Consider the following 15,611-nt stretch of genomic DNA (forward strand, 5'->3'; position numbering starts at 1 on the left):
CAGGCTGGGTTGCAGGCTGGGTTGCAGGCTGGGTTGCAGGCTGGGTTTAGCCCATGGGCTGCCGCTTGGGCATCGCCATCTTGTTGTATTGGGTCTTTGTTTTATTTAGGACAGAAGTTTTTCAGATTGGGGCTGCTTTGGAAACAGAAATGTGCAGTGAAGTGGTACTTTGTCTTGGGAGTTTGGAAAGGACATTTCAGCTGACACGCGAGGGATTGCTTTGCAGAAGAAAGCAGAGCTTTCTTTCCCCTCCTGTATTACAGAAATGAACGTACCAAGAGACGCTGCTCTGGTACACGGAGAAAATAAACGTTCAGATTTGAGGCTGAGATTTGAATCGCTTCTAGTATTATTTGCTTAGTATTTAGAAAAGCTCTCTGTTCAGCAAGCATGTTGTGTACATTTATTTAAGTAAATAGAGCAGTTCTCTTATGAGAATGCAGTCCTATCAGATTTTTAGATCTCCTGATCTTTTTTTCCCCACAGAATTTGTCATTATTACCATTGCACAGACCTGCATGGGTAACATAGCTGCATATTCCGTGCGTGTTTCCAATGATTCAAAAAACATTTTTCTTAAATGCCAGAGTAAGAATTTAAGTAGCTTTGTACCTTTAGATCTTCTTGTTATGTATTAACAGCTATGTAAAAAGCATCCTTTCTTATTAAAATGTCTTATACTGCTAATTGAATCTGTGAAGGGTTTTTTGTTTGGTTTTTGCTAAGTGTTACTGGGTTTCTGTTGGAGCTATGAGTTTGCAGAAGGTAAAATCACAAAACCAGCATGCGACTTAACTGGAAAGCTTTCCACCAAGTGGCAGGCTGCTCAAATCTGTGTGAAGAATCAGAGCTGCTTTGGTGTGAGCAATGTTGAATGGTAAAATAAGAACCAGAGATGCAGCTCGAAGAAATATGACTTATCATGAGTTCATAAGATATTTCAGACAGCTCATAAGGAATTCAAGAAACATCATTTAGAATAATAAATGTCAAAAAACTTGAGTTGGAAAGGGGAAACTGGAAAATGCAAGAGCTTGCGCCTTGGTAGTTAGAATAGACTAGTAAGTCTTTCTTGCTGTAAGGCATGAAGGATCTGATGCCTCATGTTTGTAATGTCTGTTTTTCTTGGATAATGCCCTGTTTCTCATTTGGAGGTGACTTAATTCTAGCTGCTGTCAGCCTTCCATAGAAACGCTGGCATGAGGGAATTACAAACAGGAAAATCCTTTTTCTTTGTGTCTCTCATGTCTTCCTCCTGAGTTTTCCTCCGAGGTAGGAGCAGGTGAAGTGGTTAGGCTGACACAACTGCTTGAGATTCGTGACCTGTTGGCTGTTCAGGAGGCATTACTGCCTTCACTTGGTTTGCTTTCTAAAACTTTCCTTGCCTCCTGGCTCCTACATTCATGCTGATGGAATTGCCTCACTAAACGTGGTGTGCCATACTTTCTTCCATGTCTGTGCTGGCCTTTACCTATGATACAGCTTGATATTGCCTTTTTTATTTCTGCTGAGTTGTTTTCCAGCAGCATCACTTCCAGAGAGGCTTTTTCACAGTGTTGGTATGTTGAGCAGAAGCAGTTCTCAGCTTTGTAAGTCACACAAGTGCAGGAGTGGCAGGTAAATTTCAACTGTTCAGAATTGATTGTTGCTTATTAAATGTGCCATCCAAGTCCAGGAAGAAAAAGGGGGAATCTGGGACTATTATAAGAAAAACAATTAGTAAATTTCCGTTCTTTTGAAATCTCCGTTTAATTGCATTGCTCCTATTTCCTTTTTGGCAAATTGACTGCTGTCTTCTGGGATAATCAACATACATGAGACGTATAGGTTGTGTTTGTAGATGGAGATGAGGATCTGCAAAACCTTCCACATAAATATTTACAACTGCAGATACTGATTTTGTGCAGGCTTTGTCTTAAATCTCTGGATTCTTATCAAATGCAACTCATGTGAAGGATTTTTTTTCCTCTTCAGGTAAGGAAGCTCCAAGAGTAGTTTGGTTGATTTTCAGGTCTTCTGTTTTGCAAACACAAATGAGTGCATTTTGAATGGCTTTTGTTTTGTTGCTTCAGATTTTTTTGTGTGTAAAGCAGCTAAAAGAAGTCAGCAACATCTGTGAATTTTGAGTACATTGATTAAAAAAAAAAAAAATTAAAAAAGTTAAAAAAAAAAAAAAAAAAATTGGTGTAATGTTCAGTCTTTTCCTTGAGCAAAAGCAAAGCTGGAAATGTAGATCCTTAGCTGAGTGATTCTATGATTCTTTTTATCCATGTGCATGTATTTATTTATGTATGTGGAGTTTTTTTTCCTTAGGTACTTCAATACAAGTGATAACAACTTGCTGTACTGGGGCCTTGATTATCCACCTCTTACTGCCTATCACAGCTTCCTGTGTGCTTATGTGTAAGTTCATTATTTCAAGTATTTCCTACAGTGGAGAATGCAAAACACCAATTTCCCTCTTTTCTCTCCTCCCTGAGGAGTGAGAACAGGAGCTGAGAGCTACCAGACTGATGAGATGGAAAGCATTGTTTGCTACTTTAAAGCCAGGGAAATAAATAAAATGGGGATCCCTGTTGCTTGAGGCCAATGCTGCTATTTTTGTCTCTTAATTATTGTGAGAGGAGCCAAAGGGTTTTGTTATTTTGCCAGGCCCTGAACTTTCATCAGATTTTGATACGACTTGAATTTTAGTCTCTCCCTGGAAGCTGTTGTTGGATCAGTGATGTATAGAAAAAAAGTTGTAGGATTTGAGTGCATTGCATGGGAAACCTCTCTTGTATTGAGAGCCTGGGTGATATTTGATGACTGGATATCATGTAAATAGAATTCTGTTGTTGGAATACTTTTTCCACAAGAGCTTTACTGCCATTGGAATGGGACTTATGGAATAAGAATGTAGGTTAAAGTGCACAGGCACAGTTATGTGGGGCATCTATGTGAACTGTAAATGGTTTATATTTAATACTTAAGCATGGAAGGTATTTACAATTGTTTTTTTAAAAGTCAGTGGAACTAGACTGAAGGTAGTTAGCTTGTCCTAATAAATAGTGCATTCCCTTTCTTTTTAATAGCTGAATTCTATAGCATAAGCAGATCTAGTGGTGACAAAAACCTTTCATTGATCACTATTGCTTTTTGAAATATTTCTTCTCATTCATCTTAATACTTGGAATATGCTCCTGTGCGTGTCATCTTTATTACAGAAAGGAGTGTAAAGGGAAATGAGAACTGTCTCCGTTTTGATGTGTCTGTACTTTGTTTTACAGTGCAAAGTTAATAAATCCTGATTGGATTGCTCTCCACGCATCTCGGGGCTATGAGAGTCAGTCACATAAGTTATTTATGCGTACAACAGGTAGGAAAATGATATTTCCTTTGGTTGTAGGATGCTCACAGTTTGGTCTGGCTTATTAATTTAGCATGCTTAATTTCATACATCTGTTTTCACCAGTTGCTCAGCTCTTCGACTTGGGTGGCTTTGCTGAAAGGTCTTTATTGTGAGCTTTTATGCCTTACCTGGCAGTGGGAGGTATTTGATGTTTTAAAGATACCACTTTTTTTTTTTTTTTTTTAATGGTTGCTACTTCCTGGAAATAAATTTGTGTTAATAAAAAGCAGAAGTGTATTTTAGTACTTCTGTACTGGATGTCACCTCCATGCAGTCACTTTTCTGACCATTTGATTCTTTCAAACTGCTCTGACAGAGATAAGGGTAGAAAAAGAATGTAAGTAACTGAATTAATCGTCCTTTCAAAAGGACAACAGTGCATCCAGTGGGCTTTTGTTCTCAGAGCACCAGATGCCAAATTACCTTGTTACTTTTTCCTAGCATTTTAAACCTGTCCTTTGCTTCAGGTACCATACTGTTGCAGAAAATGCTTTCTGATTACAGTGGCAGAACTTGCTGTTCATCAATAACTTTTCTGTACTTCATGAGCCTCTCAGTCTGGTCTCTAATAATCGATTGAATTGAAACAAAAAAATCTCTAAAACTTAATTATCCTTGAAATGGTCTGTATTAATTCTGGAATCAACTCACTTGATGAACCACTGATAGATCCAGGAGTACTGATTAAACACTTCTTAAACAACAGCCATTAAAATAATGCATTAAAATACTTCAGAACATTCAGTGTCAGCTGTTCCTGTTACACCTTTATATTAAGTGTCAGCGTATTTGTTTTGCTAATGCCTTGGGTATATTTGTTTAATTGTGGCTTAAATCTACAGAATAATTATTATTATTATTATACTGAATAACTGATGCCTTTATAAACATTTTCTTCTAAAGCCTGTGATGAAAAAAAGCAAAGTGTGTTTTTCCCCTTGGAATAATTGCACACTTTCTGAAATCTGCTTATAGAAATAATGTAAGCTTAAGCTTTTAAGGCAACAATCCAGAAGAATTCAGCTGCTGGTTTTGAGGTAATCCTGGGCAGATGAACCTGCTGGTTCTTGTCTCGCTGGCCCTCTTACAACTACTTGCTGTAGGCAGATTATGAAAACCAAGGCACTAATTTAGTCTGTTTGGCCACATCCGTAGTAGCTAACACAAAAATAAGTTGGAGGGTTTTTTTTTTATAATCTAAAGCTTGTTACATACATTTATGGCTTTGAACTATATATTCTGACCAAAAAAAAAAAAAGCTTCATTGGATCTCGTTGTAGTCGATTTCTTTTGAGAATTAAGAATGCCTTCTCTCATTTCGGCATGTGAGGAACTGCAGTGTGCCCCGTTATTGACTGAGGCTGTGCCAGAAGTCAGGACAGCTGAACACATGGAAGCAGCAGCCTTTGGGCATCAGAAATGTTAGTGTTAGGAACATTATCTAGACCAGTTTCTTTTTGTCCTTTAAAGTGTAATGACTCTGTTTATTCTAATGAAGAACTGTTGAGTATTGTAATGTTTACTTGCCTATATTTTTGCACTGTCTTATGTAAAATATTTAGATGCAGTGTGACTGCCAAATTTGAGCCATCCTTGAAACAACAACATACTGCAATACAATGTAAGACAATGGAAAAGCATATTCAGCTGAAACTGTAATGCCTGCCTCTTGAGCTTCAGGTGACTTGAGTGACTAATGTGGAGTTTTCACATTAAGATACAAAAGCCCACATCCAAAGGTAGTCAACAGATCTGACTCCAGCACTCTGAGTTTTTACACGGGATGCAAACAAGACGTGGAACATCAGAAGGTTAAAGCCAAGCAGTAAAATATTCACAACCCAGATGAAGATAGGCAATATAAATTGTGTTAAGATGAGTTGTGGGGGAGGATTCTAATGTGAATTTCATCTTTATTTTTCAGTGTTTGTTGCTGATCTGCTAATTTATATTCCTGCTGTTATTTTATATTGCTGTTCCTTGAAGGAAACATCTACCAAGAAGAAGGCAAGTATCTGATATTTGTGTAATTAAAAGACAAAAAAATAGAAGCCCTGGTGTCAAAATGATAGAAATTGAACAGGGTGAGAGTTAGTTAATGTCTAGAGCACTGGTGTCAATTCACATAAAACCAATGACAATCTGTATAGCTCATATTAGCAACTTTTCAGTGAAGAAAAAAAGCCATTAATTTATTTTACTGCAATTATTTTAAAGTCTTCAGTGCATCTTGTTATTGCTACTGAAGTTTAGTAGCCATGAACTACTGAATTGTATTTCTTTCTGAATGTACTGCTTGATTGGTGGAAACAAGATTTGAGCTGTGATGTTTGGACTGCTGTGCCTTGTACCTTGCTTGTGGCAGAACCAATATTCTTCTGGAATAAAAAGTCTTCCTGTTTTTGGAGTGGTTTTGAGGCTTAAGATGGGAGTGGGGGATTTCTGAGCTGGTTGGCAAAGAGCAGGCTGGGCTTCGTTCAGTTCAGTGTTCTCTTGTTTATGGAAATTCTGTATCCATTTTTATTCCTAAAAATATTGCTGACAGAAGATTAATTGGAGAGAAAGATTCCTACATCTAGGATGCACCATGGAGGGGCAAATTTATCTATTGGAGTTGTAGTATAAGTTCTTTATGTCTAATTCTTAAGCTTATTTTCTTTACTTTTTTGATCCTTCTGTTCAGGTTTCCAGTGCTCTCTGCATACTTCTTTATCCAGGCCTCATTCTTGTTGACCACGGACACTTCCAGTATCCTTTTTTTGCAGTGAAGTGAAAGGAGTTTGCATTTATGAAGTAATGCTGTTCTTTCAGTAATTGTCTTTTGCTGGGAGGGAGGCAGATGATTTCATGTGAGGGGCCTCTGCCTACCACAAAGCAGAACTGGAGAGCAAACCATACGTCTGGGATGTATTGGAGATGAAGAGTTGCCATTGGGACAAATCAATCCAAACACAAATAATGTTCTTTCTGTGCCTCAAGCTTGTATTTCTGTCAGTCACTTTATTGCTGAAAGTGTCAATGGCAGTATGACTGAAAAGAAGGATGGCTTGTGCTGCTGTGATTTGTTTGGAAAAGGAATCGCCTGAGATCTTTTTGAGAGCAGAAGAGCACGTCAAGCACAGTGGTGTCAAATGCTCGTTTCTCTAAGACGTGCCATTCCATCTTGTCCTTGCAGTTACTCAGGACTGGATGCACGTTGCATAATGCTTAGCCATTTGGGAGTTAGGCATCTGAGCTGTGTCACTGGACCTCATTAGCGGAGCTAATTAGTCAGTGTTGGTGGTAGACACCCCCACAGGTGGGTCTTAATGTTTCTGTTCTTATGCCTGCTTTGCCCATCAGCAAGTAAATGTTGTTAGCTGGCTGTTCCAGGCTGTGCTGCTCAGTGGCAGCTCACGGAGGGACACAGTCCTGCAGGTGATAAATGTGGGCACTGAAGTATTTTAAGGGATGAAATCTCAGCATCTGCTAAACAAATTTACTAATTTGGATTTCTCTTCCAAGAAAAATACATTTTGGGCTTGGATGGCAAAGCATCTCAGAAAGAAGCTCTTGAAAGGAAAAAGAAAAATCATATTACTATTAGATATTTGAGTTACAGTTCAGGAATTCTGATATTCTGTTGTTGACCTGACCTAAAGGTGTAGATCACCTTTAAACAGGCATCATGTACAGCCAGGAATAGGATGAATGCAGCTCATCTTAGATGAGAGGAGCTGGTAGAACAGTAGAAGGCCCAGGGTTTAGTTCTGATGTGTAAGAGAGATACAAAAAGGAAGACAATCTGCTTGGCAGGATTTTTGTGTGTGTGTGTGTGTGCGTGTCTCTTGTGGTGTATGGTGTAATAAGCAGTAATGTCCGTAGGCTAACCTAGGGAATATTTGGTTTGCAAATACATACATAAATATCTCAAACCTTAATCACACTAATGTGCTGGAATAGGTTGTCAGTAGAAGCTGTGGAATCTGCAGCACAAAGTTCCTTAAGAAAAGATGTGTGACATCAGTAATGGCATAGGTAGAGCAGAGTGATGTACTGCACGGTCTCCTGTGGTCTCTTCCAGCCCAATGACTGTGAATAACTTTACTATTTGTCACCAGCTCCCAGGAAGTCAATAGGTTTACTTAACCTTAACTGCTGCTGCACATCCCTTAAAGATCACAGCTGTCGGTTTAACAATTTGTCAGTGTGAAATTGATGAGATCTCAAATATTTGTGGTGATTTTGGATGGGAAATTTGAGTGGGTTGAAAACAATTGAGATTATCTGAATGCGTTGTTATAGCTACTTCTATTGACAAGGAGAAAACAGGATAGAGAACACGAGCATATCTGATAGTTTCTGCCGTGGTGTGAGAGTAAGGGTAGGAGACAAAGCTTTGTCTTCTGTTGTATTTAATTGTAACTAACTTTCAGCCTTCAGCTGAGTTTGGGAACCTGTTTTCAAAATCCAAGGGATGTCTCTGCTTTTAGCTACTCTTATTCATGGTTTGTACAGTTTTAGCCACTAAGGGATCTCCTGGTGGATGAGGGTGCATTGTGCATGTAATATTGTCTCTCACATACGCACAGCAGTCCTGGAGGTAAAGGATACACAATGTAGATACCAACACTTGAATGTTCTTTAAGTATATTTGTGAGAGGTGAGGCTCGTGAAAGCTTTAATTATGGAAATTCCATAGAAGAAACATTTATTCTGATGGATCTCACTGCGTTTTGCTACTAGTTCAGCTCAAAGCTTGGTTGACTGATAATGTGTTACTTGTATAATTAACTTAATGCAAGATTTGTTCTCATTTTTGCCCTTGTAATTCTTGAGTTAAGTCTTAGAAGTATTTTTTTTTTTTTAAGGCTTTAAATAGAAGTATTTCTCTGATGAAAATAGCCACAACTGACAATGTGGTTTTGAAAACCAGGGGCAACTTACTTTGCATGTAATTTTACACTTGTCCCTCAGGGCACTCATTACTAATTTCCAGTACTGAGATGTGCATCTTGTCCTTAACATAAAAAAAAACATATACAACTCAGTGAGCCTTGGATTTGCCTTGTGGGGTGTGCTCTGCTTGTCTTATGACTGGGACCTTCTGGGGTCGGTAGCATTTTGCTTGGCCTTAAATTATAAGCAAATGGAACTCTACCATTCTCTGCCTTTTTTTTGCTATTTGCTTGGAAAATGTTTCAAGAAGGGACTGAAAGGAAAGGGGTAAGTGGCTTTAAAGCATTTGATTTTGCTTAAGAATACACTCAGGCAGCCTGGCACTGAGAATATGATTCTCTTTATGTTCTCATTGCTGAATTGATTTCTAGTGGAAGATACCCTGTCCTAATGTGTTCCTCTCCCGCAAAACAAGCGTTTCTTGTTGAAATCTACATGAAGTATTTCCACGTAAAGAGAGCAAAATCTCTTCAGCTGTGTCTCCTCAGGACTCTGCCTTCTGTCTGCTAGATTAAATGTGGGCTATGATGGGCAACCCGATGGACAACCAGATTAGATGGACAGCAGTAGCTCTCCGCTTCTCATGGAGTTGTTCTTGCTAATCTGGGGATGATGAGCTTTTCCTGTGGTACTGGTGCCTCTTCTTGTTCAGGCTGGTTACCTTCAGTTCTCTTTTTAAAAAAAGACTTAACTTATAAAGAAAGAACTGACTTTTGTTACCAGCAGCTGTCTTTATCGTCTCTGATGCAAACTTTTCTCTTTATTGCAGGTTACTGTTGTTAATTAAATTAGCAGGGACAGTGGTGGTTTCCTTTGCTGTCTGCTGGCTCCCATTCTGTACTGATGTGGAACAAATCATGCAAGTACTCAGAAGACTCTTTCCCATTGACCGAGGCTTGTTTGAGGCATGCATGTTTTCTTCTCCCCCACCCTGCTGCAAATGTTCTGTATTCTTAGATCCCTTGAGAAACCTTCATCGTGACCTTTAGGGATTTCATGTGGGAGACACACCACAGAACTCGTAATTTGAGATGGCTTCTTCAGCAGTCATTTCTTGCCAGTTATTTAATCCAGTATTTAACCCCAGCTCAGCTGGCATCTTCCAGGATATTATACGAGTAGACAACACTTATCCCATCATCAAACTCATACTTCAATCCACACATTTTTCCACTGAGATGGATTCCATAGTAATTGACAGTGTCAGAAGATATAACCTTAAATGTTAACAGATTCAGTCTCTTTGATTCTGCTCAGCTTTTTTTGACAGGATTTAAAAACAAAAACCAACTAATCTGAGTGCAGTGTAGATGTTCCTTTTTAACCTCACTCGTACTTTTAGTGCAGGTTTCCTCAATTTGTTCCCCAGAAGTCGTGGATCTGTTCTTTTCCTTTCCCCAGGCTGTTCACACTTGCATACTGCGCAGTGCTGAGTGCTGCAGCCTTAATCCAGTCAAGCAAGACTTGTTTACAGGAGTATCACTGGTACAGAAGTGGTGCTCCTTCCCAAACTAACAGGGTGCTGTCGGTGCTTTGCTTAACATGGCACAAAACTCACTGTCCTGTTTGCAGAAGCCAGTTCTCAACTTCAAGTTGAACCCAGGAAATGAAGCTCTGAATTTTATTTCTTTTGACGTTGCAGGGATTTAAGCAAAAGCACATTGGGCTCATCTCGAATTTTCTTTTAATCTTCTTTAGATATAAATCATAGCTCAACTGTCTTTTTTTTTTTCTTGAGAATCTGAAGCTACTGTACTGCAGGCAGTGTTTTATTGAGGTGACAGCATTCTCAGAGTATATGCTGTGGTTTCGCGTTGCTGTTTAATAAACAAGTGCACAAAAGACCTCCTCAATCCCCTGAAAAACAACGGCCCTATTCCTTGGGAATTACCTGAAATTTATTAATAGTGTGGTGACCAAAACTATTCGTTTTTATGCAGTTCAGAGTTTAAAAATAATGTTTGTAAGTGACAATAACCAGTGAGTCTGAAAAAGCTTTGGGATTTTAGTCTAATATTAGCCCAGATATTTTGTGAGTTGATGAGGGGACTGACCTGCTGGATGCTAATCTAGATGAAATGAGAAATTGTCCACGTAAGCAATGTGCAGTAAATTTATACTGGGCTGCATGTAACAGGTTCTTTGAATTGGTTCCCATTTACAGAAGCAGTAACAAATGCTGATGGTTGTAAAATCAGATTGGCTATTAAGAAGTGTGTGTGCTGGTGCTGCCAAACCCTCTGTTCACTTGTAATCCTCAGTGGATTTGAAGCACATACTCTGTATTGCTGGTGAGCATATGAGGAAGGTGGCTCAGTTGTTGGTGCTGGTAGCTCTCTTGCTGTTATGTCTACACAGCTGTGTTTCAAGCAGCTGTTTAGGGATGAGTTTCATGAGCATGATAGCTGTAGTTACAAATTTAATTTTGAAAGTGATCCTAGCACAACTGCTAATGTCTTTAGACTTCTTGATTTATTAGTGGTTAACTCTGTCATTGCTAGCAAGCAGTAAGCACAGCGAAATACATTCAGGTATGTAATGAAATGTGACAGTGCACAGAATCTCTTCACATTTGGGAAAGGTTTCATACACCCATTGTTTCATCAGAGTTTTTCTAGGGACAGGTGGTTTTGAGCCTTATTCTCATGAGATGTGTGATCTGTGACTTCAGTCGTAGGCTCTCGTGCTGGAGAACTATTTTGCATTACAACATTGTTCAGCTGGGCTTTTTGAAACTCTGTATTTGACTGAAAATGAGAATCATTGGAGTTACATCAGATTATGATACATATTCACAAGTGTGTTTTGGCAGTATTCGTGGTTTAAAAAAACACAAAAAGTCCCCCTTTCTCCCAACCCTCTTTCTGTCTCTGCCAGAAGCTTTAGTGGTGCAGTTGGTGACTAATTGCCTGCTTGTTTGTTTGCTTCTCTTCCCCAGGATAAAGTAGCCAACATTTGGTGCAGCCTAAGTGTCCTTATAAAGATAAAGAATGTAATATCACCTCAGGCGCAGCTCAAGCTCAGGTAATACTTAGCTGAAGTGCTTAAGGTGCATTTCATCTATGGTGCTTTTAGCAAAATCAGTAATTTTTTCAATGCATTATAAGAAATGGGGTTTAAAATCTTGAAAAAATACTTTCTTTGTGTTTTTCTTCCCAGTGATAAATGTTTCCCCAAGTACTGTTAGGAGAATGGCTACAGAACTTCCTGCTTTTTTGTACAGTGATCTTTAGCTACTTGGTTGGCTAGGATTGAATTAAAATCTGCGTGCTTTCCTCTTCAAACAATAATTACAAGTTTTAATGTTGTCATTATATAAATATATATAAAATACTCCGACGTTGGAATTCTTTTCCAGAGAAGCAAACGGTTTGAGTTTGATTAGGAGCAGCTGAAATCCTCATGGAAACTATTCCTTTTTCAAAAACACTTCTACCAGTGAGAACCACTCACTGCTCTCCATCTGTAGTTGTTTCCCTGAGTGATTATTATTATTATTTTTTTAATTTCTGAAGATTGCTGTTAAATTCCTAAGGTGCACAGAGATTTCAGAAGTGGTTACGTGGTACAACTGAAGTAGTTGCTCGTATATTCAAACCAATTTTCTTGCAAAATCCCTTAGTTTTGCTGTGACGTTCCTGAGCCTGCTTCCTACTTGTATCAAGCTGACTGTCCAGCCATCCCTACGAGGATTTAAATTAGCACTGGTAAGTGCATGTTTTTAATTGCTCCTTGTTGTGGGTCTGCCCCTGGCTGCTGCTCTGTGACCAACCATTCTACTTAGAGCTGCCACACGTGCAGCACTGTGTGCCATTCAGTGCTGTGCTGGTTCTGCTGAAAAGGTGGTTTTAAAAGCATATTGCTGTCAGGGGTGGCCAGCAGGGTCTCACTGGTCTTTTGCATCCAGACTTAAAATCTTAGCTTCAGTTTTTGGGAAGCTTAGTGTTGTATTTTTATTATCTACTTCTGAGGAGCCGCTACACAACAGAGATTCTTACGGAGTTGAATTTTTTCCTTTCTTGTGCTTGTTTTTGTTTTTTTAATGCATTGGCTGCAAAGTGCTATGAGAAGAATCACAGTGAGCATTGTAAGCTCATCAGTAGCTTGAAAAGAAAATTAGGCTGTTTTCCCAAATGTTTGCGTTTCAGTCTCCTCATATCTTTGAATTGATCAGCTGTCATTTATGTTGCTGTCACTTAAGTACGAAATCATATTGCCTTGAAATCAAGATGTTATGGAGCTGATGCTCGAGTAGTAAGGTAGTTTTCCATTTCTAATTTTACGTAAGTGCTGTTTGAGAGTTCATTGCAACATTGCCTAAAGCCAACATGTAGCCTTCCTGAGCATTGCTGTGTATCTTCCAGCGTGTTTCTATTTGGCTGCAAAAAAACCCAACACATTGAAAACAGTTTGGGGTACTGGCTGTTGAGGATGCTGTGCACGAGTGATGTTCACAAGCTGGGCTGTTGCTGCTGTGACTGAGGATGTGTAGCAATGTGTTCACATGTTGGGGAGGCCTGTCAGTGGCTCTCAGTGAATGGGGCTGCTTTGCACAAAGTGTTTTCTGAATAATTCTGGGTAAGCCTTGTAACAGTGCTTTGGGGTGGGTTTTCTGTAGGTGTAGGTGGTTACAGAAGCAGCTTTGTGTACTTGCAAATTGCACTGGAGTAAATGTAGCACTTAGTTAGAAAAATCAGCTCACTTAACTCATACATCCATACAAAGTCTATGGCAGCAGAGAACCTAAGGCAGTGCTTTGTGCTGCAGTCACAAATGTTAATGTGTCTGGTTTCCTTTTCTCAGGTTAGTTGTGCGTTGTCATTTTTCCTGTTCTCCTTTCAAGTACATGAAAAATCTATTCTCCTCGTGTCGGTGTAAGTAAATTATTTTTCTGTATATTCATTCTGGTCTTCCTCATCTTATTACTTACTGCATGCTGCTTTCTCACCTATAAATGTAGCTGATGTTAAATACACACTTGCTGTTCTGAGTAACTTGTAAATGAGAATATATCAATGCAGCTGTGCTGGTCTTTCCTGCTGTAAGCTCAGTACCTGAGTCCTGCTGCAGGTGTTTGTGCTGGGCTGAACGTTCTGTGAGAGGCTTGGAGGAGCAGGGAAGCAGGGCTTCCTGCCTGCCCATGGGCCTTCCTCGCTCAGCACGTCTGTGTCTGTGTGTCTCTTTTCTATTTTTTCAGACCAGTCTGCTTAATCATCAATGAAATCCCTTTTATGGCCACGTGGTTTCTGCTTGTATCAACTTTCAGGTGAGTCAGACACTTCACGTCATTTTAAAAGTGTTCTTTCCTGATCCTATTAAGCACTGGTGTGTTCTTTTCTGCTCTTTCTTTGCACTTAGTGTAAGGTAGCTCAGTGTGCACTCACCTCTGTGCTCATGGTCTCCTAACAGTATGCTGCCTCTTCTTCTGAAAGACGGCCTGCTGTTGGCCTACGCTGTGACAACGCTGGCCTTCCTGTCAGCCTGTGTGGCTTCCTTTGCAATATTTGAGAAGACCTCAGCAAAGGACCTGCAGCTGAAGCCGTTCTCCCTGTCCCTGCGGGGCTGTGTCTCTTGGTTGAAGCCCTTTCCCAAGATTGTCAAGAATCTGGTGAGTAACTTGAATTCCTACAGCCCTCACTTAAAGCTCTTCGTGGCACTGAAATATTTGCACGAAGCCACGTTATGTTCACACCTGAATGAAGTGCAGGGAACGCCGTGTTGTGTCGGGGTAGAGGTATGCTAAGTTATTTTTTTTTCCTGTGGTGTCATCTGTGTGTAGATAGAAGGATACAGAGCACCCAAGTAATGGAAGGAACAGCTTGTTGATGTGAGGTGTTAAATCAACACTAGCTAACACATCATTGTGTCTTACAGTTCCTTCTGTCTGTAACCCTGATGGGCGTCCTGTCTGTGATGAGTGCTGCCATGCATCCTCCACAGAGGTTCCCGGATTTATTCCCTGTGTCAGTGTCCAGTATTTCTTGCTTACATTTTTTATTCTTTTTGGTGTATTTTAATGTAATCATACTCTGGGACTCAAAAAATAGTAGGAATCAGAAGAAAGTCAGTTAACCTGTGAAGATTGTGGACTGAGCTGTGAAAGGACAGTGGTTTTAGTGAGCAGTGTCTGACATTGCAGGTGAACTTGTTTATGATATCATACAATTCCTGTAAGCTAATGAAAATTGGGAAACATGTTACACATGTAGCTATGAAGTGATCAAAGACCGTTCTAAAGGAATACCTGGAAGTGAAAGTTGATGTGTTTTCTTCAGAATTGTAATACTTGTCGTTGCCTAATAAAGGACCAAATTTTGAACGTTAAAATATCCCGGCTGTATCAGCAAAGCAAACTGTTCTGTTGGCGTTCACGTGGTTCCCAGCATAGAAAGCACAAGTAAGTCGAAACAGTGTGGGTGAGTGGTAATTGCTGACTGGTAACTGCAAGTTGTGCTGCTGGATTGTTTTACAGCAACTGCCTTGTGCAGCCTGTCGATGCACGCGTCGTTCTCCCATGCAGTGCTGCAGGTCATCCAGGCTGCTGCTTGAAGCTGTGCGTCAGCGTGGGGGGCTCCTGCTGCTGCAGTCTGAGCAGAACGACTGCTTCTCCATGACTTTTTCTTCTTTCATCTGACAGCAGGTGTTTAAAGCAAAAGAAAACAAGCGCGGTGGTGGTAATGCTTGAGGTTTGAGCAGTCTGGTGGAAAAGTTTACCTGTACTAAAGGAACATTCCTTTCAACTGCTGGCAAAGGGTCAGTGATTATTTCAGACATCCCCCTAAGATAACACTGCCTGCCATTCCCGTAGGCCCTGCTGTCAGCTGTGTTTCCTTACTGACACGCTGTTTACTGGTTGGTTCCTCCTTGGAGCCAAGCTACTGGCTTCCATGCTTTTTCTTCTCCCAGGAAAGTATTTAAGTTGGTTCTCTGTAATCTTGTGGCAGAGGAAAGGGGAGAGCAGAGGTGGAGATGCTAAATCATAGTTCTCTTGCTCTCATCACAGTTAACAAAGCTTCTGTCTGACCTCATCTTTAAAACAAACAAAACAACCCCAAACCCACAGGTGTTTTGATGTTAACAGAGCTGTTAGCTTATAGCAGAAATGAATGTTCTTCTAGTTAGCATAAGTTTCATAGCCAGACCTCTCTGTCAGCATTGCTTTAGCACTGCTCACCCTTGTTTAAAGACTGCTGCCTGACTTCCCTGCTCTCTGCACATACCCAACTGTCAGTAGCACATTCTGGAGCTCCCTCTGCAGCATCAGTTCTGTGTGTGTGAATCA

At 40.0% G+C, this 15,611-nt stretch overlaps 1 protein-coding gene across 3 annotated transcripts in view; it reads left to right on the forward strand.

Annotated features, from left to right (window-relative positions):
• The window catches only part of ALG6 (ALG6 alpha-1,3-glucosyltransferase), a 20,615-nt gene extending 5,959 nt beyond the window's left edge, over positions 1-14,656 (forward strand). For all 3 annotated transcript variants that reach the window (XM_042819021.1, XM_042819020.1, XM_042819019.1), the window contains 12 exons: positions 2,314-2,403; positions 3,270-3,358; positions 5,316-5,398; positions 6,075-6,139; positions 8,411-8,596; positions 9,099-9,234; positions 11,268-11,353; positions 11,952-12,036; positions 13,133-13,203; positions 13,527-13,595; positions 13,739-13,937; positions 14,204-14,656. In XM_042819021.1, coding sequence (XP_042674955.1) covers positions 2,314-2,403; positions 3,270-3,358; positions 5,316-5,398; positions 6,075-6,139; positions 8,411-8,596; positions 9,099-9,234; positions 11,268-11,353; positions 11,952-12,036; positions 13,133-13,203; positions 13,527-13,595; positions 13,739-13,937; positions 14,204-14,401 — 1,357 coding nt within the window. In that variant the 3' untranslated portion in view covers positions 14,402-14,656. The remainder of the gene's footprint in view (positions 1-2,313; positions 2,404-3,269; positions 3,359-5,315; positions 5,399-6,074; positions 6,140-8,410; positions 8,597-9,098; positions 9,235-11,267; positions 11,354-11,951; positions 12,037-13,132; positions 13,204-13,526; positions 13,596-13,738; positions 13,938-14,203) is intronic.
• Positions 14,657-15,611: the final 955 nt, after the last annotated feature.

Source organism: Centrocercus urophasianus, unplaced genomic scaffold (genome assembly GCF_019232065.1).
Source record: "Centrocercus urophasianus isolate 14NV4802_14NV808 unplaced genomic scaffold, USGS_Curo_1.0 seq_18, whole genome shotgun sequence".
NCBI classification, from domain to species: domain Eukaryota; kingdom Metazoa; phylum Chordata; class Aves; order Galliformes; family Phasianidae; genus Centrocercus; species Centrocercus urophasianus.